The sequence below is a fragment of the Kogia breviceps genome, chromosome 8, assembly GCF_026419965.1.
Source record: "Kogia breviceps isolate mKogBre1 chromosome 8, mKogBre1 haplotype 1, whole genome shotgun sequence".
NCBI classification, from domain to species: domain Eukaryota; kingdom Metazoa; phylum Chordata; class Mammalia; order Artiodactyla; family Physeteridae; genus Kogia; species Kogia breviceps.
Window position 1 is genome coordinate 89,252,787 of NC_081317.1, and position 19,472 is coordinate 89,272,258.

A 19,472-nucleotide genomic window follows, 5' to 3' on the forward strand; every position below is an offset into this window, starting at 1 on the left:
AAAGGATTACTTTACTTGCCTAAATGAATATAAATATTATTCTAACAAGTATAAATAATTTTATAATATGTTCATTTTCCATTTTAGAAACACATGGAAGAAAAAAACCAGACTATATTTTTTAGATTTACTTCCCAAAGGACTGCAGATACCAAAGAACAAATTTGATTAGATAAGTGACATATAAAATAACTAGAAAAACTTAAGAAGCCAAGATAATTCTAGGTAAATTATATATATATGTATTTGTATCAGTGGGGATTCCTTAATTCTTTTAAGAACCAGAGAAGTGCCTAAGTTATAATTTTTAATTGGTAACAACTTAACATCTACTGAATTAATCTGTCTTTTAGGTCTAAACATTCTGTGAAAGTTAAAGATATAAGAGTAGAGATACCTACCGATCGTGACTGCTGTGTTTGAAAAGGGACAAACTGGCCTGGAGGTGGCAAATGAGGAGGATGATGGGGAGAAAGGTGAGGAGGATGTAAAAGAAATGGATCGCTAGAAATAAGGGGTGGAAACGCAGCGTATGGTACTGGTAAGTGCTGAACTGAACATGCTTGAAGCATCTGTAAGAGAAATCATTACTTTTTGTTAAAAGTATTAGAATATATAATTAATTTTAAAAAACCTATAGTGAGATTGAAATGTTATTGCCATATCCCTCCCAAACACCATACCAAAATGTTTTTTTTTTTTTTTTTTTTTTTTTTTTTTTTTGCGGTATGCGGGCCTCTCACTGCTGTGGCCTCTCCCGTTGCGGAGCACAGGCTCCGGACGCGCAGGCTCAGCGGCCATGGCTCACGGGCCTAGTTGCTCCGCGGCATGTGGGATCTTCCCGGACCGGCGCACGAACCCGCGTCCCCTGCATCGGCAGGCGGACTCTCAACCACTGCGCCACCAGGGAAGCCCCCAAAATGTTTTAATAACCTATATTAACAATGAAATACTAGTGTACTTTTGCATCTGTTAGTAAAATAATGGTAACTAGTAATTATTCTGGATCTTATACATAGTTCTTATAAATCAGTCAAAACACCTACCTTCTACTTAAGCTTTTGTAACACCTATGAAATGGAGGGAAAGTGCTGCATAGAAGAGGAATCTCTTTCCACTTGGTTTAAAATATAGCAGATATTACTACCTTGCAAGAAGCTCTCCTTTTCAATCTTGTAGATTTTATTTCTAAGAGCCCAACTCACAACTAAATGCTTTATAGGCTAGACTGGGGGCTGGTAAAGGATAAAGCATAGCTTGTAAGAGGCAGAAAGAAGTGAGCGTGAACCCCTGTTTTCTCAAGCTAATTTTCTCTATGATATTAAGCAAGTCATTTTCAGTTTCATCAGGCTTCCTATAAGTGAGGAATAAGTAAGACCAAATATTCAAAGCTCCTGTTAAAACCCAGTAAGTGGGGCTTCCCTGGTGGAGCAGTGGTTGAGAGTCCGCCTGCCGATGCAGGGGACACGGGTTCATGCCCCGGTCCGGGAAGATCCCACGTGCCGCGGAGCAGCTGGGCCCGTGAGCCATGGCCGCTGGGCCTGCGCGTCTGGAGCCTGTACTCCGCAACGGGAGAGGCCACAGCAGTGAGAGGCCCGCGTATCACAAAAAAACAAAACAAAACAAAACCCAGTAAGTGCTGAGACTATTAATGTTGATCACTAGAGTCTCTGAGACTTTATTACTAACCAGTCCAATATCCTATGTTAAAACCCCAAGCCCAATCTTTATCAAGGTTTAATTATAAAGTGCTGATATGTGAGGAACATGCTTTGACCTTCAAAGGATATTAAAATATGTATAATTTAATTAATGTAAAAACATATCAAGTTTTAAAGCTAATTTTATTAAATTGTTACTGTACAGGTACTATTGAAATGTCTGTTGCAATAAAATTGCCTTTTTTACTTGAAAGTGAAAAGGTACAAGGTCTCTCAGGTTTTGCTTATATAAAACATTTAGCCACTCTAAAGAAGGACTGCAGACTTACTGGAGGAGGCACGCTACAGACAGGGAGGTGCTGTCCACTGAAAACCACAGAGCATCCTGGGACCTGTTGTGTACTGCAAGCAGGGATGTGCTGGCCTGTGCAGAGGGGAATCCCATGTGGTGCCACTGTTGTTACTGTGTAAGAAACAGGAACGGTGCCCTGATGGAGCTATTAGGAAAGAAAAACAGAACATTAGAACTTTTAACTGTTTGGATAAAACATCAACTACTAAAAATTAAGATCTGGGCATTTACTGATTCTCCTCTTCGCTGCACATATTTTCACAATGTACTACAGTTTAATCAAAATATTCTTGTCAAAAGAAAAAAAAGGTGACTGTTTCAAGAGTACTATATGATACCCAGTGACCTGGGTCTAAAGTTTTCCCTCAAAAAGACTTAAAAAGTCCAGGAGAATAATGAATTGCTATATTAACTCTTCTAGCCTGCTCTAAAGAGCAGAAAATTTTTCTAAAGAGGACATTTGGAAAAATGAAACATATCTTCTAATGACCTGGTCACATTTAACAGAAAAAAAACCTTTTAGTTGCAACTAGTGAAACAATGTAAAGTATTGATAGTATTTTCAAAAAGTTAAATAATTTCCTTCTCTCCTGGCCAGTTTTATTCCCACCCTACCTTATCTGGAAGAAATCAATAGTAATACCATGTTCTCCCACATCATTCTCCATGAGTACATAAACATATGTGAGCATGATTACCCATTAACTCTTGTCATGTTTGGTTTTGTCCTTAACAGAAATGAGATATTACACTGCAACTTACTTTTTTCAATTAATATTGCAGATATCTCTTCAAGGAAATTAAAAGCAATTCATTCTTTTTGACACTAACAAGATATTTCAAGTACACTCATCACTTTAACACAGTCCTATCATTTATATACTAATGGACATTCAAGTTGTATTCACTCTTTTTACCAATTCAGATACAACCATAAAAAATGTCACTGAACATATATCCTTACATATTAGTTTCATTTATTTCACAGGGGTGACTAGGTAAACAGGTGAATGTATTTTAAACTTTAGCAAAAGTCTGGATATGGATTAAGGCACAATCCCAACAGTAACAAAAGGACTCCCAGCACCTCCATTCCAGGTAGATGTATTTTGCATTACAAGCATGCTTACCTACTAGAAGAATGGGGGAGGTGAAAAAAAAAAACCAATATCACAACCAGCTTGCTTTAAATTTGCATTTCTCTGATTAGAAAGGTTGAACATCTTTTAATATGTTTATTAACCATTACAGATTTATGTAAATAATCTATATCCTTTGCTCACTGCCCACTTTCTTTTTTTTTTGCCGTATGCGGGCCTCTCACTGTTGTGGCCTCTCCTGTTGCAGCCGGACACGCAGGCTCAGCGGCCATGGCTCACAGGCCCAGTCACTCCACGGCATGTGGGATCTTCCCGGACTGGGGCACAAACCCGTGTCCCCTGCATCGGCAGGCAGACTCTCAACCACTGCGCCACCAGGGAAGCCCAGTGCCCACTTTCTACAAGGCTGTTCATTAACATTATAGTTTGGCTTTCTATTTAGAGATACGTGTAACTAAGATATTTTCCCAGTCTATGTTTTATCTTCTGTTAAACCCTTTATTTAATGGTAAATAAACCCTCCCTTTTCCTCTAAACTGAAATACATCTTTTTTCCATCAATAACTTCCCAAACATACTCGGATCTATTTTCTGATCTATTTTCTGCCAAATTTGTACTGTGTCAATTCTAGTACCTTACTAGAAAAGTTAGTATCTAGTAAGACAAATTCTCATTATCATGCTTTGTTTTCATTTTATTTTGGGGCCATTTTCACAAATTTATTCTTTTTTTTTTTTTTTTTTTTTTTTTTTGCGGTGCGCGGGCCTCTCTCACCACCACGGCCTCTCCCGTCGCGGAGCACAGGCTCTGGACGTGCAGGCCCAGTGGCCATGGCCCACGGGCCCAGCTGCTCCGCGACACGTGGGATCCTCCTGGACCAGAGCACGAACCTGCGGCCCCTGCATCGGCAGGGGGACTCCCAACCACTGCACCACCAGGGAAGCCCAACACAAATTTATTCTTAATTTTATCCAGTTTCAAAACCCACTGGAATCCTAATTTATATTAATTGTATTAAATGTTATTTTACAAAGGAAAATTTTATATTACAGCTTTTCTTTGGAATATCATGTCATTACATGTTCGATACTACAGTACTGTACCTTCAAGAAATTAGTTTTCTTCATAAAGATTATTCTTATTAAATTTACTTCTCAAAATTCTTTTGTAAGTTTGTAGACTTTGTTATATTGCTGATAGGTTATTTTTCTCTATTTCCATGTCAAATTGCCTTTTTTCTTCTTTCTTTTTCTTTTTTGGCCATACCACGTGGCATGCAGGCTCTTAGTCCCCCAACCAGGGATCAAACACTTGCCCCCTGCAGTGGAAGCTCGGAGTCTTAACCACTGGATCGCCAGGGAAGTCCCCATGTCAAATTGGTTAAGTGCTAGTAATGAGAAAAGTTACTAATTTTATGTTTCTCGAATCTAACAACGTTATCCAATTTTTTAATTCTAGTACTTTTAAAAATTAGAATCTCCTTTTCTATGTATACAACTGTATTTGCTAAGACTCAACACAATTATTTACTCATCTTTCTGCATTACTAATGAAGAACCTTCAAAAATGATGCTCACAGGCACCTATCTTAGATCTGATTTTAATGGATATGTATACACAATTTTTTTTAATGTTCTGGATTCTAGTCCTTTCTCAGAAATAGTACTGTGAATATTTTCTTCCAGACAGTGGCTTGCTTTTTCACCTTTAAAATACTGTCTTTTGGATGAGCAGAAATTTTTTATTTTAATGAAATCCAGTATGTTGGTGTTTTATCAAGCAGCTAGTACTTTATATATCCTATTTAAGAAATCTTTGCCTACCTTATGAAGACATCTCTTTTATTTTCTTTATCTTTCACATTTAAATCTAGAAACCAACTTTTTGTGTACTATACGAAGTAGGAGCCAAGGTTCAAATTTATCCACATAGATATCCAGTTGTTTCCATACCATTACTGAAAAAGACCTTCCTTTCTCTCCTGGAATTCCCTTGGCATTTTTGCCAAAAATTAAGTGACCAAAACAAATGTCTAAGTCTATTTCTCACAATGAACACAAGTTCTTTAATTTATCAACAGTTCTCTGTATAGTTAGTGCTTTTCCTATGTCTTAAAGAAAGCCTTCCCTACTTAAGGTCATGAAGCCATTCCCATTTTACTTTCTTAAAAGCTTATATTGCCATTAACATTTATGTCTTTAATCTACCTGGAATTGACATTTGTAGATGGTATGAGATAAAGGATCCAGTTTCATGTTTTCATTTGGATATCTAATTGTCCCAGCATCATTATTAAAAATTCTGTCTTCTCCCAACTCATCTGCAGTTATATATCACATACAAAGTATTCTTAAATCTGTTAGTTTATCTCTGGGCTTTATATTCTATTTCACTAGCATATTAATTATTCTGGCAAAAATACCTTCATATAGCTTTATAATTAGTCCTAATAAATGGAAGAGCTACTCTACCCACCTTGTTCTACTTCAGGATTATACACCAGAGGTTCTCTTAATTGTAGTGTGCATTAGAATTTACCTGGGTTAAAACAGATTGCTGGATCCCTTACCTAGTTAAGTCCATTGTATAGTCTGAGAATTTGCATTTTTAACAAATCTCTAGGTGATGCTGCTGCTGATGATCAGCTGATCCAAGACATACTTTGAGGACCAAGTGGCCTTAGAGAGTCCAGACCAGAACGTTAGTTGGCCAATGATTTCACAAAGGGCCAGAAAAGTAAATACTTTAAGCTTGTGGGCCATCCTGGTCCCTGCACAAAGCAGCCACAAATGACAGATAAATAAATAAGCATAGTTGTATTCCAATAAAACTCTACAAAAACAGCAAGCAATACTTTGCTTTTCCCTGCTCTGGATAATCCCAGGTCCTTTAAAATGCCATAGAAATTGCAGAATCAGCTTCTCAAGTTATATCAAAAAACTTACTGGAAATTTACTTGGGAGTACACTAATTCTACACACCCTATATGTCAGTTTTGAAAGCAGACAGTTTTTTACAAATTTGGATCTTTCAAGCCAAATCTTTTAGTATTTAGACAGTTTTGTAATCTTCTACATAGAGGACTTGAACATCTTTTGTTAAGATTCTTAACTTCCTTCTATTACTTTGATTTTTAAATTTTACTTTCTTATTTGCATAATTATTATGGAGAATTTCAAACATGCTCAATACCAGTATAATGAACCCCCATATCTAGCACATAGCCTCCAAAACCACAAAACCATATATCCAATCCACTCCCATCAACTTCTCCCTTTCCTGTACTTTGCTGAAACAAATCCCAGGAACCTATCACTTCATAAATATTTCAGTACTTACTTCTAAAAGATAACACTCAAAGCACTCAAAGTTTTACCATTAATTATGCTGTCTGAAATAGGTTATGTGGAACAAACGTAGAAGATGGCAGTGTGGGAAGATGTGGAGTTAGCGTCTCCCCACAACTAGGGCGCCTGTTGGCTGCTGGTGGGGGACTCTGACGCCCAAGGAGGCGGGAGGAACCCGAGAGTGAACCAGTATGATGTAGGGGGACTGAGGGGGGAGGAGAAGTGGAAGCCAGACAGGATCAGCGCCCCTGAGGCCGAGAAGATCAGGAGAGGCAGGTGGGAGGGGCCCTCCCAGACCAAAGGAGCAGGAGAGGTGGGAGTTTGCCCCACCCACTCGAGCCCAGGAAGCCTGCTGGGCCTCCCAGGTGAGGTCCCCTGCCCTCTGAGACCAGAGGTGGGGGGCATAACTGGGTCCTTTCTGTTCCTTGAGCCTAAGCCCCACCCCCCACAGCCCTCAGGGCCTTTTGCAGCCCTGTAGGTCCTGAGCATTGGCCCCACCCACTGCCCAAACCTCACCCTTGCTTAGGCCCCGCCCTCCACAGCCAAGGCCTCCCCACCCCCCGCCTTTTTTTCCTTTTTCCCCCTCCTTTTTACTACTGTGGTACTGATGTACCTTCCAATTGTTGATTCATCTATATTTTTATTTTTATATTCTTCCTAACATATTTGTTAGTTTCCTAGTCTTATTTTATTTTTTACTTTGTTATTGTTGTGGTTCCCACCGTGCCCCAGGTGGCTTGCGGGATCTCTTGGTTCTCAAGCCTGGGGTCGGGCTGAAGCTCCTGCAGTGGGAGCTCTGAGTTCAAACCACTGGACTAGCAGAGAACCTCAGACCCCAGGGAACGTAACATTCATCAGAGTGAGGTCTCATGGAGTTCCTCATCTCAGCACCAAGACCCAGCTCTACCCAACAGCCTACAAACCACAGTGTTAGAAGCCTCAGGCCAAACAACCATTAAGACAGGATCACAATCGCACTCATTAAAAAAAAAAAGAGAGAGAGAGGATGCAAAAAAATATGTCACAGATGAAGGAGCAAGGTATAAACCTATAAGACCAAATAAATGAAGAGGAAACAGGCAATCTACCTGAAAAAGAATTCAGAGTAATGACAGTAAAGAAGATCCAGAATCTCAGAAATAGAATGGAGGCACGATTGAGAAAATACAAGAAATGTTTAACAAAGATCTAAAAGAACTAAAGAACAAACAAACAGAGATAAACAACACAATAACTGAAATGAAAAATACACTAGAAGGAATTAATAGCAGAAAAACTGAGGCAGAAGAATGAATAAGTGAGCTGGAAGACAAAATGGTGGAAATAACTGCCGAGGAGCAGAATAAAGAAGTAAGAATGAAAAGAATTGAAGACAATCTCACAGACCTCTGGGACAATACTAAATGCACCAACATTCAAATTATAGGGGTCCCAGAAGAAGAAGAGAAAAAGAAAGGGCCTGAGAAAATATTTGAAGAGATTATAGTTGAAAACTTCCCTAACATGGGAAAGGAAATAGTCACCCAAGTCCAGGAAGCACAGAGAGTCCCATACAGGATAAACCCTAGGAAAAACACACCAAATCACATATTAATCAAACTAACAAAAATTAAATTCAAAGAAAAAATATTAAAAGCAGAAAGGGAAAAAAAAATAACATACAAAGGAATCCCTATAAGGTTATCAGCTGGTTTTTCAGTGGAAATTGTGAAGGCCAGAAGGGAGTAGCAGAATATACTTAAAGTAATGAAAGAGAAAAACCTACAACCAAGGCAAGGATCTCATTCAGATTCTACAGAGAAGTCAAAAGCTTTTCAGACAAGCAAAAGCTAAGAGAATTCAGCACCATCAAACCAGCTTTACAACAAATGCTAAAGAAACTTCTCTAAGCGGGAAACACGAGAAGAAAAACACCCACAAAAACAAACCCGAAACAATTAAGAGAACATACATATCAACAATAAACCTAAATGTAAATAGATTAGATGCCCCAACCAAAAGACACAGACTGGCTGAATGGATACAAAAACAAGACCCATATATATGCTGTCTACAAGAGACCCACATCAGACCTAGGGACAAATACAGACTGAAAGTGAAGGGATGGAAAAAGATGTCCCATGCAAATGGAAATCAAAAGGAAGCTGGAGTAGCAGTACTCTTATCAGATGAAATAGACTTTAAAATAAAAGCTGTTACAAGGGCTAAGGAGGGACACTACATAATGATCAAAGGATCAATCTAAGAATAAAACAATTATAAATGTTTATGCACCCAACATTGGAGCCCTTCAATACATAAAGCAAATGCTAACAACCACGAAAGGAGAGATAGACAGTAACACAATAATAGTAGGGGACTTTAACACCCCACTTACACCAATGGACAGATCATCCAAACAGAAAATAAAGAAGGAAACACAAGCTTTAAATGACACAACAGATCAGACAGATCTAATGGATACACCCACAAGTGGCAGAATACACTTTCTTCTCAAGTGGACATGGAATATCCTCCAGGACAGATCACATCTTGGGTCACAAATCAAGCTTTGGAAAATTTAAGAGAACTGAAATCATAGCAAGCATCTTTTCTGACCACAACGCCATGAGACTGGTAATCAATTACAGGAAAAAACCTGTAAAAACACAAATACATGGAGGCTAAACAGTGCACTACTCAATAACCAAGAGATCACTGAAAAAATCAAAGAAGAAACTAAAAAATACATAGAAACAAATGACAATGAAAACACAACGACCCTAACTAAACCTATGGGATGCAGCAAAAGTAATTCTAAGAGGGAAGTCTATAGCAATTCAATCTCACTTCAAGAAACAAGAAAAATCTCAAATAAACAATCTATAGCAAATATAAACACACCTAACATAAGTAATGAAATTGAAACCATAATTAAAAATCTTCCAACAAACAAAAGTCCAGGACCAGATGGCTTCACAGGCGAATTCTATAAAACATGTAAAGAGCTAATACTGATCCTTCTCAAACTCTTCCAAAAAATTGCAGAGGGAGAAACACTCCCAAATTCATTCTACAAAGCCAACATCACCCTGATACCAAAACCTGAAGAAAAAAAAAAATTATAGACCAATATCACTGATGAACATAGATGTAAAAATCCTGAACAAATTACTAGCAAACAGAATCCAACAGCACATTAAAAGGATCATACACCATGATCAAGTGGGATTTATTCCAGGGATGCAAGGATTCTTCAATATACGCAAATCAATGTGATACACCACATTAACAAATTAAGGAATAAAAACCATATGATCTCAATAGATGCAAAAAAAGCTTTTGACAAAATTCAACACCTATTTATGATAAAAACTCTCCAGAAAATGGGCATAGAGGGAACCTACCTCAACATAATAAAGGCCATATATGACAAACCCACAGCAAGCATCATACTCAATGGTGAAAAACTGAAAGCATTTCCACTAAGAACAGGAACAAGACAAGGATGTCCACTCTTGCCACTATTATTCAACGTGTTTTGGAAGTCCTAGCCACAGCAATCAGAGAAGAAAAAGAAATAAAAGGAATACAAATTGGAAAAGAAGCAGTAAAACTGTCACCATTTGCAGATGATACTATACATAGAAAATCCTAAGATGCCACCAGAAGACTACTAGAACTAATCAATGAATTCGGTAAGGTGGCAGGATACAAAATTAATGCACAGAAATCTCTGGCATTCCTATACACCAACAACAAAAAATCAGAAAGAGAAATTAAGGAAACACTCCCATTTACCACTGCAACAAAAAGAATAAAATACCTAGGAATAAACCTGCTTAAGGAGGCAAAAGACTTGTACTCAGAAAACTATAAAACACTTATGAAAGAAATAAAAAATGACATAACAGATAGAGAAATATACCATGTTCTTGGATTGGAAGAATCAGTATTGTGAAAATGACCATACTACCCAAAGCAATCTACAGATTCAATGCAATCCCTATCAAACTACCAATGGCATCCTTCACAGAATTAGAACAAAAAATCTTACAATTCGTATGGAAACACAAAAGACCCCAAGTAGCCAAAACAGTCTTGAGAAAGAAAAACGGAGTTGGAGGAATCAGGCTCACCAACTTCAAACTATACCACAAAGCTACAGTAATCAAGACAGTATGGTACTGATACAAAAACAGAAATATAGATCAATAGAACAGGATAGAATGCCCAGAGATAAACCCACACACATATGGTTACCTTATCTTTGATAAAGGAAGCAAGAATATACAATGGAGAAAAGACAGCCTCTTCAATAAGTGGTGCTGGGAAAACTGGGCAGCTACATGTACAAGAATAAAATTAGAACACTCCCTAACACCATAAACAAAAATAAACTCCAAATGGATTAAAGACCTAAATGTAAGGACAGACACTAAAACCACAGCAAGATCTTTTTTGACCCACCTCCTAGAGTAACAGAAATAAAAACAAAAATAAACAAACTGGACTTAATTAAACTTAAACGCTTTTGCATACCAAACGAAACCATAAACAAGACAAACAGACAACCCTCAGAATGGTAGAAAATATTTGCAAATGAAACAACAAAGGATTAACTTCCAAAATATACAAACAGCTCATGGAGCTCAATATCAAAAAAATAAGCAATCCAGTTAAAAATGAGTGGATGACCTAAACAGACATTTCACCAAGGAAGACATACAGACAGCCAAGGGGCACATGAAAAGATGCTCAACATCACTAATTAATATTAGAGAAATGCAAATCAAAACTACAATGAGGTATTATCACCTCATGACGCTCAGAACAGCCATCATCAAAAAATCTACAAACAGTAAATGCCAGAGAGGGTGTGGAGAAAAGGGAACCCTGTTGCACTGTTGGTAGGAATGTAAACTGATACAGCCACTATGGAGAACAGTATGGAGGTCCCTTAAAAAAAAAAAAAAATTAGAACTATCGTATGACCCAGCAATCCCACTACTGGGCATATACCCTGAGAAAACCATAATTCAGAAAGAGACATGTACCACAATGTTCACTGCAGCACTATTTACAACAGCCAGGACATGGAAGCAACCTAAATGTCCACAGACAGATGAATGGATAATGAAGATGTGGCACATATATACAATGGAATATTACTCAGCCATTAAAAGAAATGAAATTGAGTTATTTGTAGTGTGGTGGAGGGAGCTAGAGTCTGTCATACAGAGTGAAGTAAGTCAGAAAGAGAAAAACAAATACTGTATGCTAAAGCATATATATGGAATCTTAAAAAAAAAAAAAAAGTACTGATGAACATAGTTACAGGGCAGGAATAAAGAGGTAGACACAGAAAATGGACTTGAGGACATGGGGTGGGAGGGTGAAGCTGGGGCAAAGTGAGAGTAGCATCGACATATATACACTACTGAATGTAGAATAGTTGGCTGGTGAGAAGGAGCAGCATAGCACAGGGAGATTGGCTCGGTGCTTTGAGATGACCTAGAAGGGTGGGATAGGGAGGATGGGAGGGAGGCTAAAGAGGGAGGGGATGGGGGACATGTGTATGCATATGGCTGACATGCTTTGTTGTGCAACAGAAACTAACACAGTATTGTGAAGCAATTATACTCCAATAAAGATCAAGAAAAAAAAGAAAGAAATAGGTTATGTGAACCCACTGTAGATCTATTCCTGTTGGTTTTCATTTGTAGTCCTCTTTTCCTCATGTAGTTGGTTAACTTTGTTTACTGCTTACTGCCCTTGAAAATTTACTGGAGTAATTCTTTGAAAACTAGCCTGAAGATTTCTTCCTCCAAAGAGAATCTGCATGTTTTCTAGGCCCCTGCAGTCCCAAGCACTTTCACTAATTTCACAGTCTGATGTGAATCTGGCCGCAAATTACATTTGTTTCTGGTCACTCTTATTCTAAGGATACAGCCCTTTAAGGTGCCTATTTTACGTTAAGAAGGGTCACCTATGTAGGAAGGGACTCCTTAGACAGTGGTCTCTGATTCCTGTTCTCTATGCCTCATGATGGGAATTAAAATTGAAGTTCAAGTTTGCATAAATGAACAACATGCCTTCAGGATAGAACTAGCATCCCTACTCTCCCTTAAATTTTGACCTGGCAATTCCTTCTGATCTTTAAGCTCTTTTGATGCTTTTAGGATATCATTAATAATTTATCTAGTATAGTCAATTGTCCTCAATCAATGGGGATGCTCTCAATAACAGTGTCTACCAGCTCTAGGAAATAAAACTCCCTTTTCCATTATAAGACCTTTTATTGGACATGATGGCTAAATTTTATATTTTTGCATCTATTAACAAAACATTCTCCCTTTAGAGTGTTGATGAAATCTATTACCTTAAAAGATTTCCTGGGCTTCCCTGGTGGCGCAGTGGTTAAGAATCTGTCTGCCAATGCAGGGGACACAGGTTTGAGCACCGGTCCAAGAAGATCCCACCTACCACGGGGCAACTAAGCCTGTGCGCCACAACTACTGAGCCTGTGAGCCACAACTACTGAGCCTGCGTGCTGCAACTACTGAAGCCCGTGCGCCTGGAGCCTGTGCTCCACAACGAGAAGCCACCACAACAAGAAGCTCAGGCACAGCAATGAAGAGTAGCCCCCGCTTGCCGCAACTAGAGAAAGTCCACGCATAGCAACGAAGACCCAACGCAGCCCAAAACAAAACAAAAACAAACTAATAAATAGTTTCCCTAATGTTGAACTTATCCTGCATCGCCATAAACTCTAATAATCATTATTTCAACTTTGCTAATAGACCGTTTTAGTATAACACTAGTTATGGTTTATTATTTAAAGCATCTGCATCTGTATTCAAGAGGGAAACTAGCTGAAAGCTTTCATCTGTTGTACTGTCTGAGGTTTTATTATTAAGGTTATGTAAGCTTCACAAAATATACTTTGAAAATTTCTATCTTTGTCTATGATCTGGAATAGTTTAAATTGGAACTTTCAGTTCTTTATAGAGATTAGACAGAATTCAGATGTAATCTATAAAAACAGGTTTTTTATTATGCCTTTGCTTTCTTCCATAGCTGTTCAGTTTTTATATGTCTGTGTTGTTCTGGTGTTTACATATGCAATTGTTTCATTCTTCAATATGTAGACCCAATAAGTAACTTTACATAAACGAGATATCATCTTTTCTGAAATTAAGTCTTTTCCTTTTCTTTCTTTGGTTCCATCTCTACCCTCCTTCCCTTTCCCTTCACTTTAGCACTCACCCCCCTCACGCCTAGTATATATTTCTCCATATTTTTCTCTATGTTCAGAGTCCTATGTATACAAATATTTAATCACCATGTTTTACAAAATTGAACATAACACTTTCCTCAATTTTGTTTTTCTTGCTCAACAGTATCTTGCAGATATCACTCACATTCCTGGCATAATTCTAAGTAATTCTTTGTAATAGTTACATTTCACGGTATGAAGGTATCCTAATTTATTCTACTATTCTACTAATGATTAGCAATCACTTCATTCATACTTTGTTTCTATGGATTTGCCTATTTTAGACATTTCATATAAATGAAATCATACAAACTGTGAATCTGTGGCCTTTTGTGACTGGCTTCTTTTAATAAGCATGTTTTCAAGGTAAATCCATGTGGCAGCATGAATCAGTACTTCACCACTTTTTGAGTAATATTCCACTGCACAGATATACCATACTGCATCTATTCATCAGCTGACTGACATAAGTTATTGCTTTCTGTATATTTGATTTGCATTTAGGCACTGTATCAAATTCTTTCAAACTAGAATATCTTGTGTTTTCTTCTACTACAATTATATAATGAGAAGGAGAAAGATACAATGATTTCTTTCAATGTTTTATATCCATTACAATATCATTCTGCATTTGGTAGAACTCTTAACATAACACTGAATAAAAACCTGAGGAAGTTATCTCTCTAGTTGCTAATTTGTCACTCACAGATTAGGATACTTGCTATTAGTTTTATTTATTATAATTAATATCCTTCTTGCCCTATTTTGTTAGAGTTCTTAGCAAACTTTAACTGACTTTTCATCATCTTTTGATTATAATCATATGCTTTTTCTTCTACTATTTGCTGATGCGATATGATTTTCATACAAAACTATCGTCCCTTACTTGGAATAGATCTTATGTGGTCACAGTTTATTACTCTTTTGATATGGTGCTATAGTGTATTTTCTAAACATTTAGAAATTCTGCCTGTGCATTAGGGAGTTTGGGGGGATTACTATTTTTATTTGCCTTTGGTATTAAAACTATGCTGGTTTCACAAAATAGAAAGTTTGACTTAAAAAAAAAAAAACCGCCTGGAATTATTTGAGAGCTCTCTAAAGGTTAGAGAAAACAGCTGTGAAGCTATCTTGTCACCGTGCCTTGGTAAATCTCTGATTAGCTTTCACACTTCTGTGGTAATTCACATTTTCCTGTTATTCTTGGGTCAATTTTTGGAACTTCCTTTAAGTGTTCTTTTGTCCCCCCCAGGGTTATATATAAACTTTCATTACAATAGTTAATAATGAAGCAATACTTGAGCACTTGCACCAGTATAAGTGCTCAGAATGGATTAACTCTTAATTCTTTAAACATCCCTTATGAAACAGGTGCTATTTTCATTTTACAGCTGAAAAAATTCTTTGAATGTTTCCTACATATAGAGATATATCTTTTTATCATTCCTACTCTTCTTTACATTTGTTCTTCTTTCTATAACCAAGCTCAGAAGAAGTGTGCCATCCTTAGCAACTTTTCAAAGCATTAGGATTGGGTTTTGTTTGTGCTACTTCTCCTATTAAAAGAATAAATTTTCAAATCATTAATTTTAGTTGTTTGCCTGGTAAGTTATTCATCCCAATTCGTTTTGGTTTATTCTGTAACATTTCACCCTAATTACTCAAGCAATTAGCGTTCATAATGAAGGTTTATAAAAATTTCTTGGAGAACAGCTTTGGCCTGTCCCACTGACTACGGTATGAAAATTTTTCCTTTACAAGCTTGACTCAAATATTTCAGTGTCATTTTTAAAAATCTTTTTTTAAAACTTACAATTTACACTTTTATCAGATTATGACCACAAAAAATATGGTCTGGAAAAACTTTTCTTTTTAAAACTTATTGTTACATGATTAATTTTTTTAAAGTGTTTCAGGAACATAAAGGGAAACATGGCTGAAGGAAGAAGGATGTCTGAGCAAAATCATATTTTCTTTCAACTGTCAGTATATGGTACTTTGTTTTCCATCATCCCGTGCAGTAGATTAAAAAAAAAAATCAAATGCTAGTCTGATTTGATTTCCTTTCCTTTGTAATTTCTGCTGTCTATAATATAAACTTGGAAGATTTTTTTTCCTTATCCTTAAAGTCCAGAAACTTTATAAGAATATGTCCAGATTTGTCTTTTTAAAAATAATATTTAATTACTTATTTATTTTGGCTGTGCCGAGTCTTAGTTGTGGCATGCAGGATCTTCTAGTTGCGGCATGCATGTGGGATCTAGTTCCCCGACCAGGGATTGAACCCGGCCCCCTGCATTGGGAGCACAGAGTCTTATCCACTGGACCACCAGGGAAGTCCCTAGATTTGTGTCTCTTTTGACCTCAGAAAATCATACAATTTTGGTCTCAGGCTCTAAGGACTGGCAAACCCTCTTCTCAGCTAGTCCCTCAGTTCTTGGAAGGAACAAAGGGAAAGGAAGCTGTGTACCTGTCATCTCCGTGGAGACTTAGAGAAACTTGTAAGCAAAGATGCACCAAACTGTCTTGCCTACTGAATTACTCCAGAAGAAACCGGAAGGGAGAGGGAAACAGGAATATAGACTCAAACCACCAGCTGTCTGATACCTGCTATAAATCCTGTATTGGTCATTTTCAACCAACTATTACAATGAAGTCATTCTGAACTTTCACAACCTTGATCCTAATTTTTTAAAGTTCAGCTTTCTTCTAAAGAAGCTGTGTCAAATTTAAATTTTAATCCTCAATGAAGAATGATGAACTTACCTAAAATACCTTCATTTTGGGTAAAACTGTTTCCTCTTACGTAAAATTAAAAGAAATCTACAACAAAAAACAACCAACCTCAATAAACTGCTACCAACTTTCAGCATCTGTATTTCCTGGGCATTCTGTTACTATACCTGATCATGTATGTCAACCATTACTGCATTCTGCTGGGGTGGATGAGCAGCAGGGTGTAATAGACGGGGAGATACATTCGGAGGGTGGAAGGCTCGAGGTTCCTCTATTGCTTGCTGCTGTGCATAAGGGAGATGGTGATAATTTTCATCTTGACTAATGGAATTATGTCGAGACAGACGATCCCTTCTTCCTCTCTGGCGCCTGACAGGAGGACTGTAATATAGCAAAAATGTCAAAAAGGTTGTTATAATGTTTACTGTTGTGATCCATCAGGATTCTGTATTGTCTCTCGTTGTTATCCATTAGTAGTATATGCTGAGGTAGGCTTGAGTATTAAAGAATTGCTGTGGTTCATCATCTGCTCTGAACACTTACAAATTTAAATAGAATGTATATGTTTTTAAAAAAATAACAGAAGTAAACAAAATTGGTATTCAGCTCTGAGATTATTTAGAAATCAATAGCCAATCACTGTCATTTTGGGGGAGGGGGTTTAATTGTATAAAATTGATCCTTTTTTATCGGCAAATATAGTCAAATATCAGCAATTCCATATGGTTTAACCTATTATTTTGCCTCCTTTATTTTATAAACATTTTAGAACAAATTTTAATTTGCATATGTACCTTGGCCGTAATCCACATATGCCTAATGGGCATTTTATGTTTGTCTATCTGGCTAAGACACATAGAAAAGACAGTTTCTATATGCCCAAAATGACAATTTTTTAAAATGAGTAGAAAATACATGAAATAACTAAAGAACATTTAATTTGTTGACAATTGCAAATAATCGAGTTAATTGGGTAAATGCTGAGAATGGAAATGATGGCAAAATAGCATCAGCATAAATGTTCCAGTAATATACAGAATTTTTAGGTAGAATCTGCTTACTGAAGGAAACCACTTTTACTCCCTATGCACTTGTCATGGACATAGTTTTAACACAAATTACAAGTTATCATGAGTAGACTTCCATCTTCCACTTCCCTACAATTCCACAATTCAGCTCCACTGCTTTTTACAATGGCTCAGCACGTGTAACAATTCGAAAAAGCAGCAGGCCTCATTAAAAATGTACTTCACATTAGGCAAAAGAGGCCGAACAGCCCCCTTCAAGATACAGCTGCACACAGCCACCTCAGCAGTATTTACTGAGGACAGGTCACCTTTCCCTTAATTGTTGCACTCTGCACCTCTAAATCTGTTTCTTCTCAGTCAACTGCCCAATCTTAAAAAGAATAAGGGACATTCCTTTGCAACATCAACTCCTCTACAGTGCTCTTAAAACTAACCCCCAGGTTCTTGCTCCATTCATTGCTTCCTCTATCTTTATTTTCAGCATAACTCTTTTTTGCATTTCTGCTTCAAAACTGACATATACTGCATTTCACTGATTTTCAGATGCCATCCACCTTCTAACTCACTTTAATGTTTTATTTTGAGATAATTTTAGTATAATTTTTGTGTACCCCTCATCCAGCTTTCCTTCATGTTAATATTTTCCATTAGAATAGAAAAATTACCAAAATTAAGAAATAAACCTTGGTATCATACTGTTAACTAAACAACAGAATGTATTCAGACTTTACCCAGTTTTTCTACCAATATCACCTCATGGTCTAAAAATCCAGTGCAGGATCCCATTATTGCACATAGTGGTCATGTTTCCTTAGTCTTCTCCAATCCATGACAGTTCCTCAGTCTTTCACGACCTTGATACCTCTGAAGACACATTTACTCTGCAGAGTATTCTTTAACCCAGATTTGCCTGGTGTTTTTGCATGATCTGCATGATGTTATGTATTACTGGAAAGGATATCACAGAGGTGATAGGCCCTTTTCAGTGCATTGTATCCAGGGGCACATGACATCACATGCATCACTCATGCCTATGTATTTACCACCAATCACTTGGCTAAGTTGGTTTCTGCCAAGACCCTCTACTACAAAATCACCATTCTTCCCTTTGTAATTACCAAATATTTGGGGAGGAGATACTTTGAGACCATGCAAATATTCTGCTGCTGCTAAAAGTTTTGCCAATAACTTTAGCATGCATGAATGGACCTTCAGCTATCACTATTATGATATTCTAACGGTGACTTTCTACTCCTCTCATTTCTTCCACATGTATTAATTGGAATTCCATAATGAAGAACTGTTCCCTCTCTCCCATTTATTTGTTTATTCACTTATTTATGAGTATGGGCTAATGGCTATTTTGTTCTTTAGGTTATAATCCACACTATTATTTTGCTGTTAAAATTATTTCAAGTTTGTCCAATGGGAGCACTTTCAGTTTAGCTCCTGTGCCCTTTTACTATTGTTCTTTACTATATGGACAATATGCTCTAGGCTTATCTTGTATTTTCCCTATACCAACTCTGGAATTAACCAGTTCTCCAGAGCCCTGGTTCCTTTGATTGTGGAATGGTATTTAGAAGGTAAGTGCGCTGACTGCTACACTATTTCTAGTCTCTCTAAGAGAAAAGAACAAGAAAATTTATCTATGTATACTAACTCATGTATATGTACATATCTTTATACCTGTAAAAATATTTTAAAGGATGGTTTAATGTATCACTAAAAAAGAGGAGGAAAGCTGCCAATTAGATTATGCTATACCATCAATTTAGAGACATTATGATGTGAAAAAATGTGTACCTTACAATCAAAATAGAAAATATATGCCCAGATCGCTCATCTCCCAAAAAAACACTCAGCCTGTCCACAAACTTTAAGGGTCCCTTTTAATATTGTTTTATTCTGTTGTTGCTTCTTGCTCTCACTTCTCTACTCAAACATAATTTCAATAACTCAAACTTAACACAAATTAAGACCCAAGCT

The 19,472-nt window shown here is 37.1% G+C and overlaps 1 protein-coding gene across 5 annotated transcripts in view; it reads right to left on the reverse strand.

Moving 5' to 3' along the window:
* The window catches only part of RNF38 (ring finger protein 38), a 123,568-nt gene that overhangs the window by 13,413 nt on the left and 90,683 nt on the right, over nucleotides 1-19,472 (reverse strand). For all 5 annotated transcript variants that reach the window (XM_059072181.2, XM_059072177.2, XM_059072182.2 and 2 more), the window contains 3 exons: nucleotides 16,623-16,836; nucleotides 1,991-2,158; nucleotides 402-572 (listed from right to left, as the gene is read on the reverse strand). In XM_059072181.2, coding sequence (XP_058928164.1) covers nucleotides 402-572; nucleotides 1,991-2,158; nucleotides 16,623-16,836 — 553 coding nt within the window. The remainder of the gene's footprint in view (nucleotides 1-401; nucleotides 573-1,990; nucleotides 2,159-16,622; nucleotides 16,837-19,472) is intronic.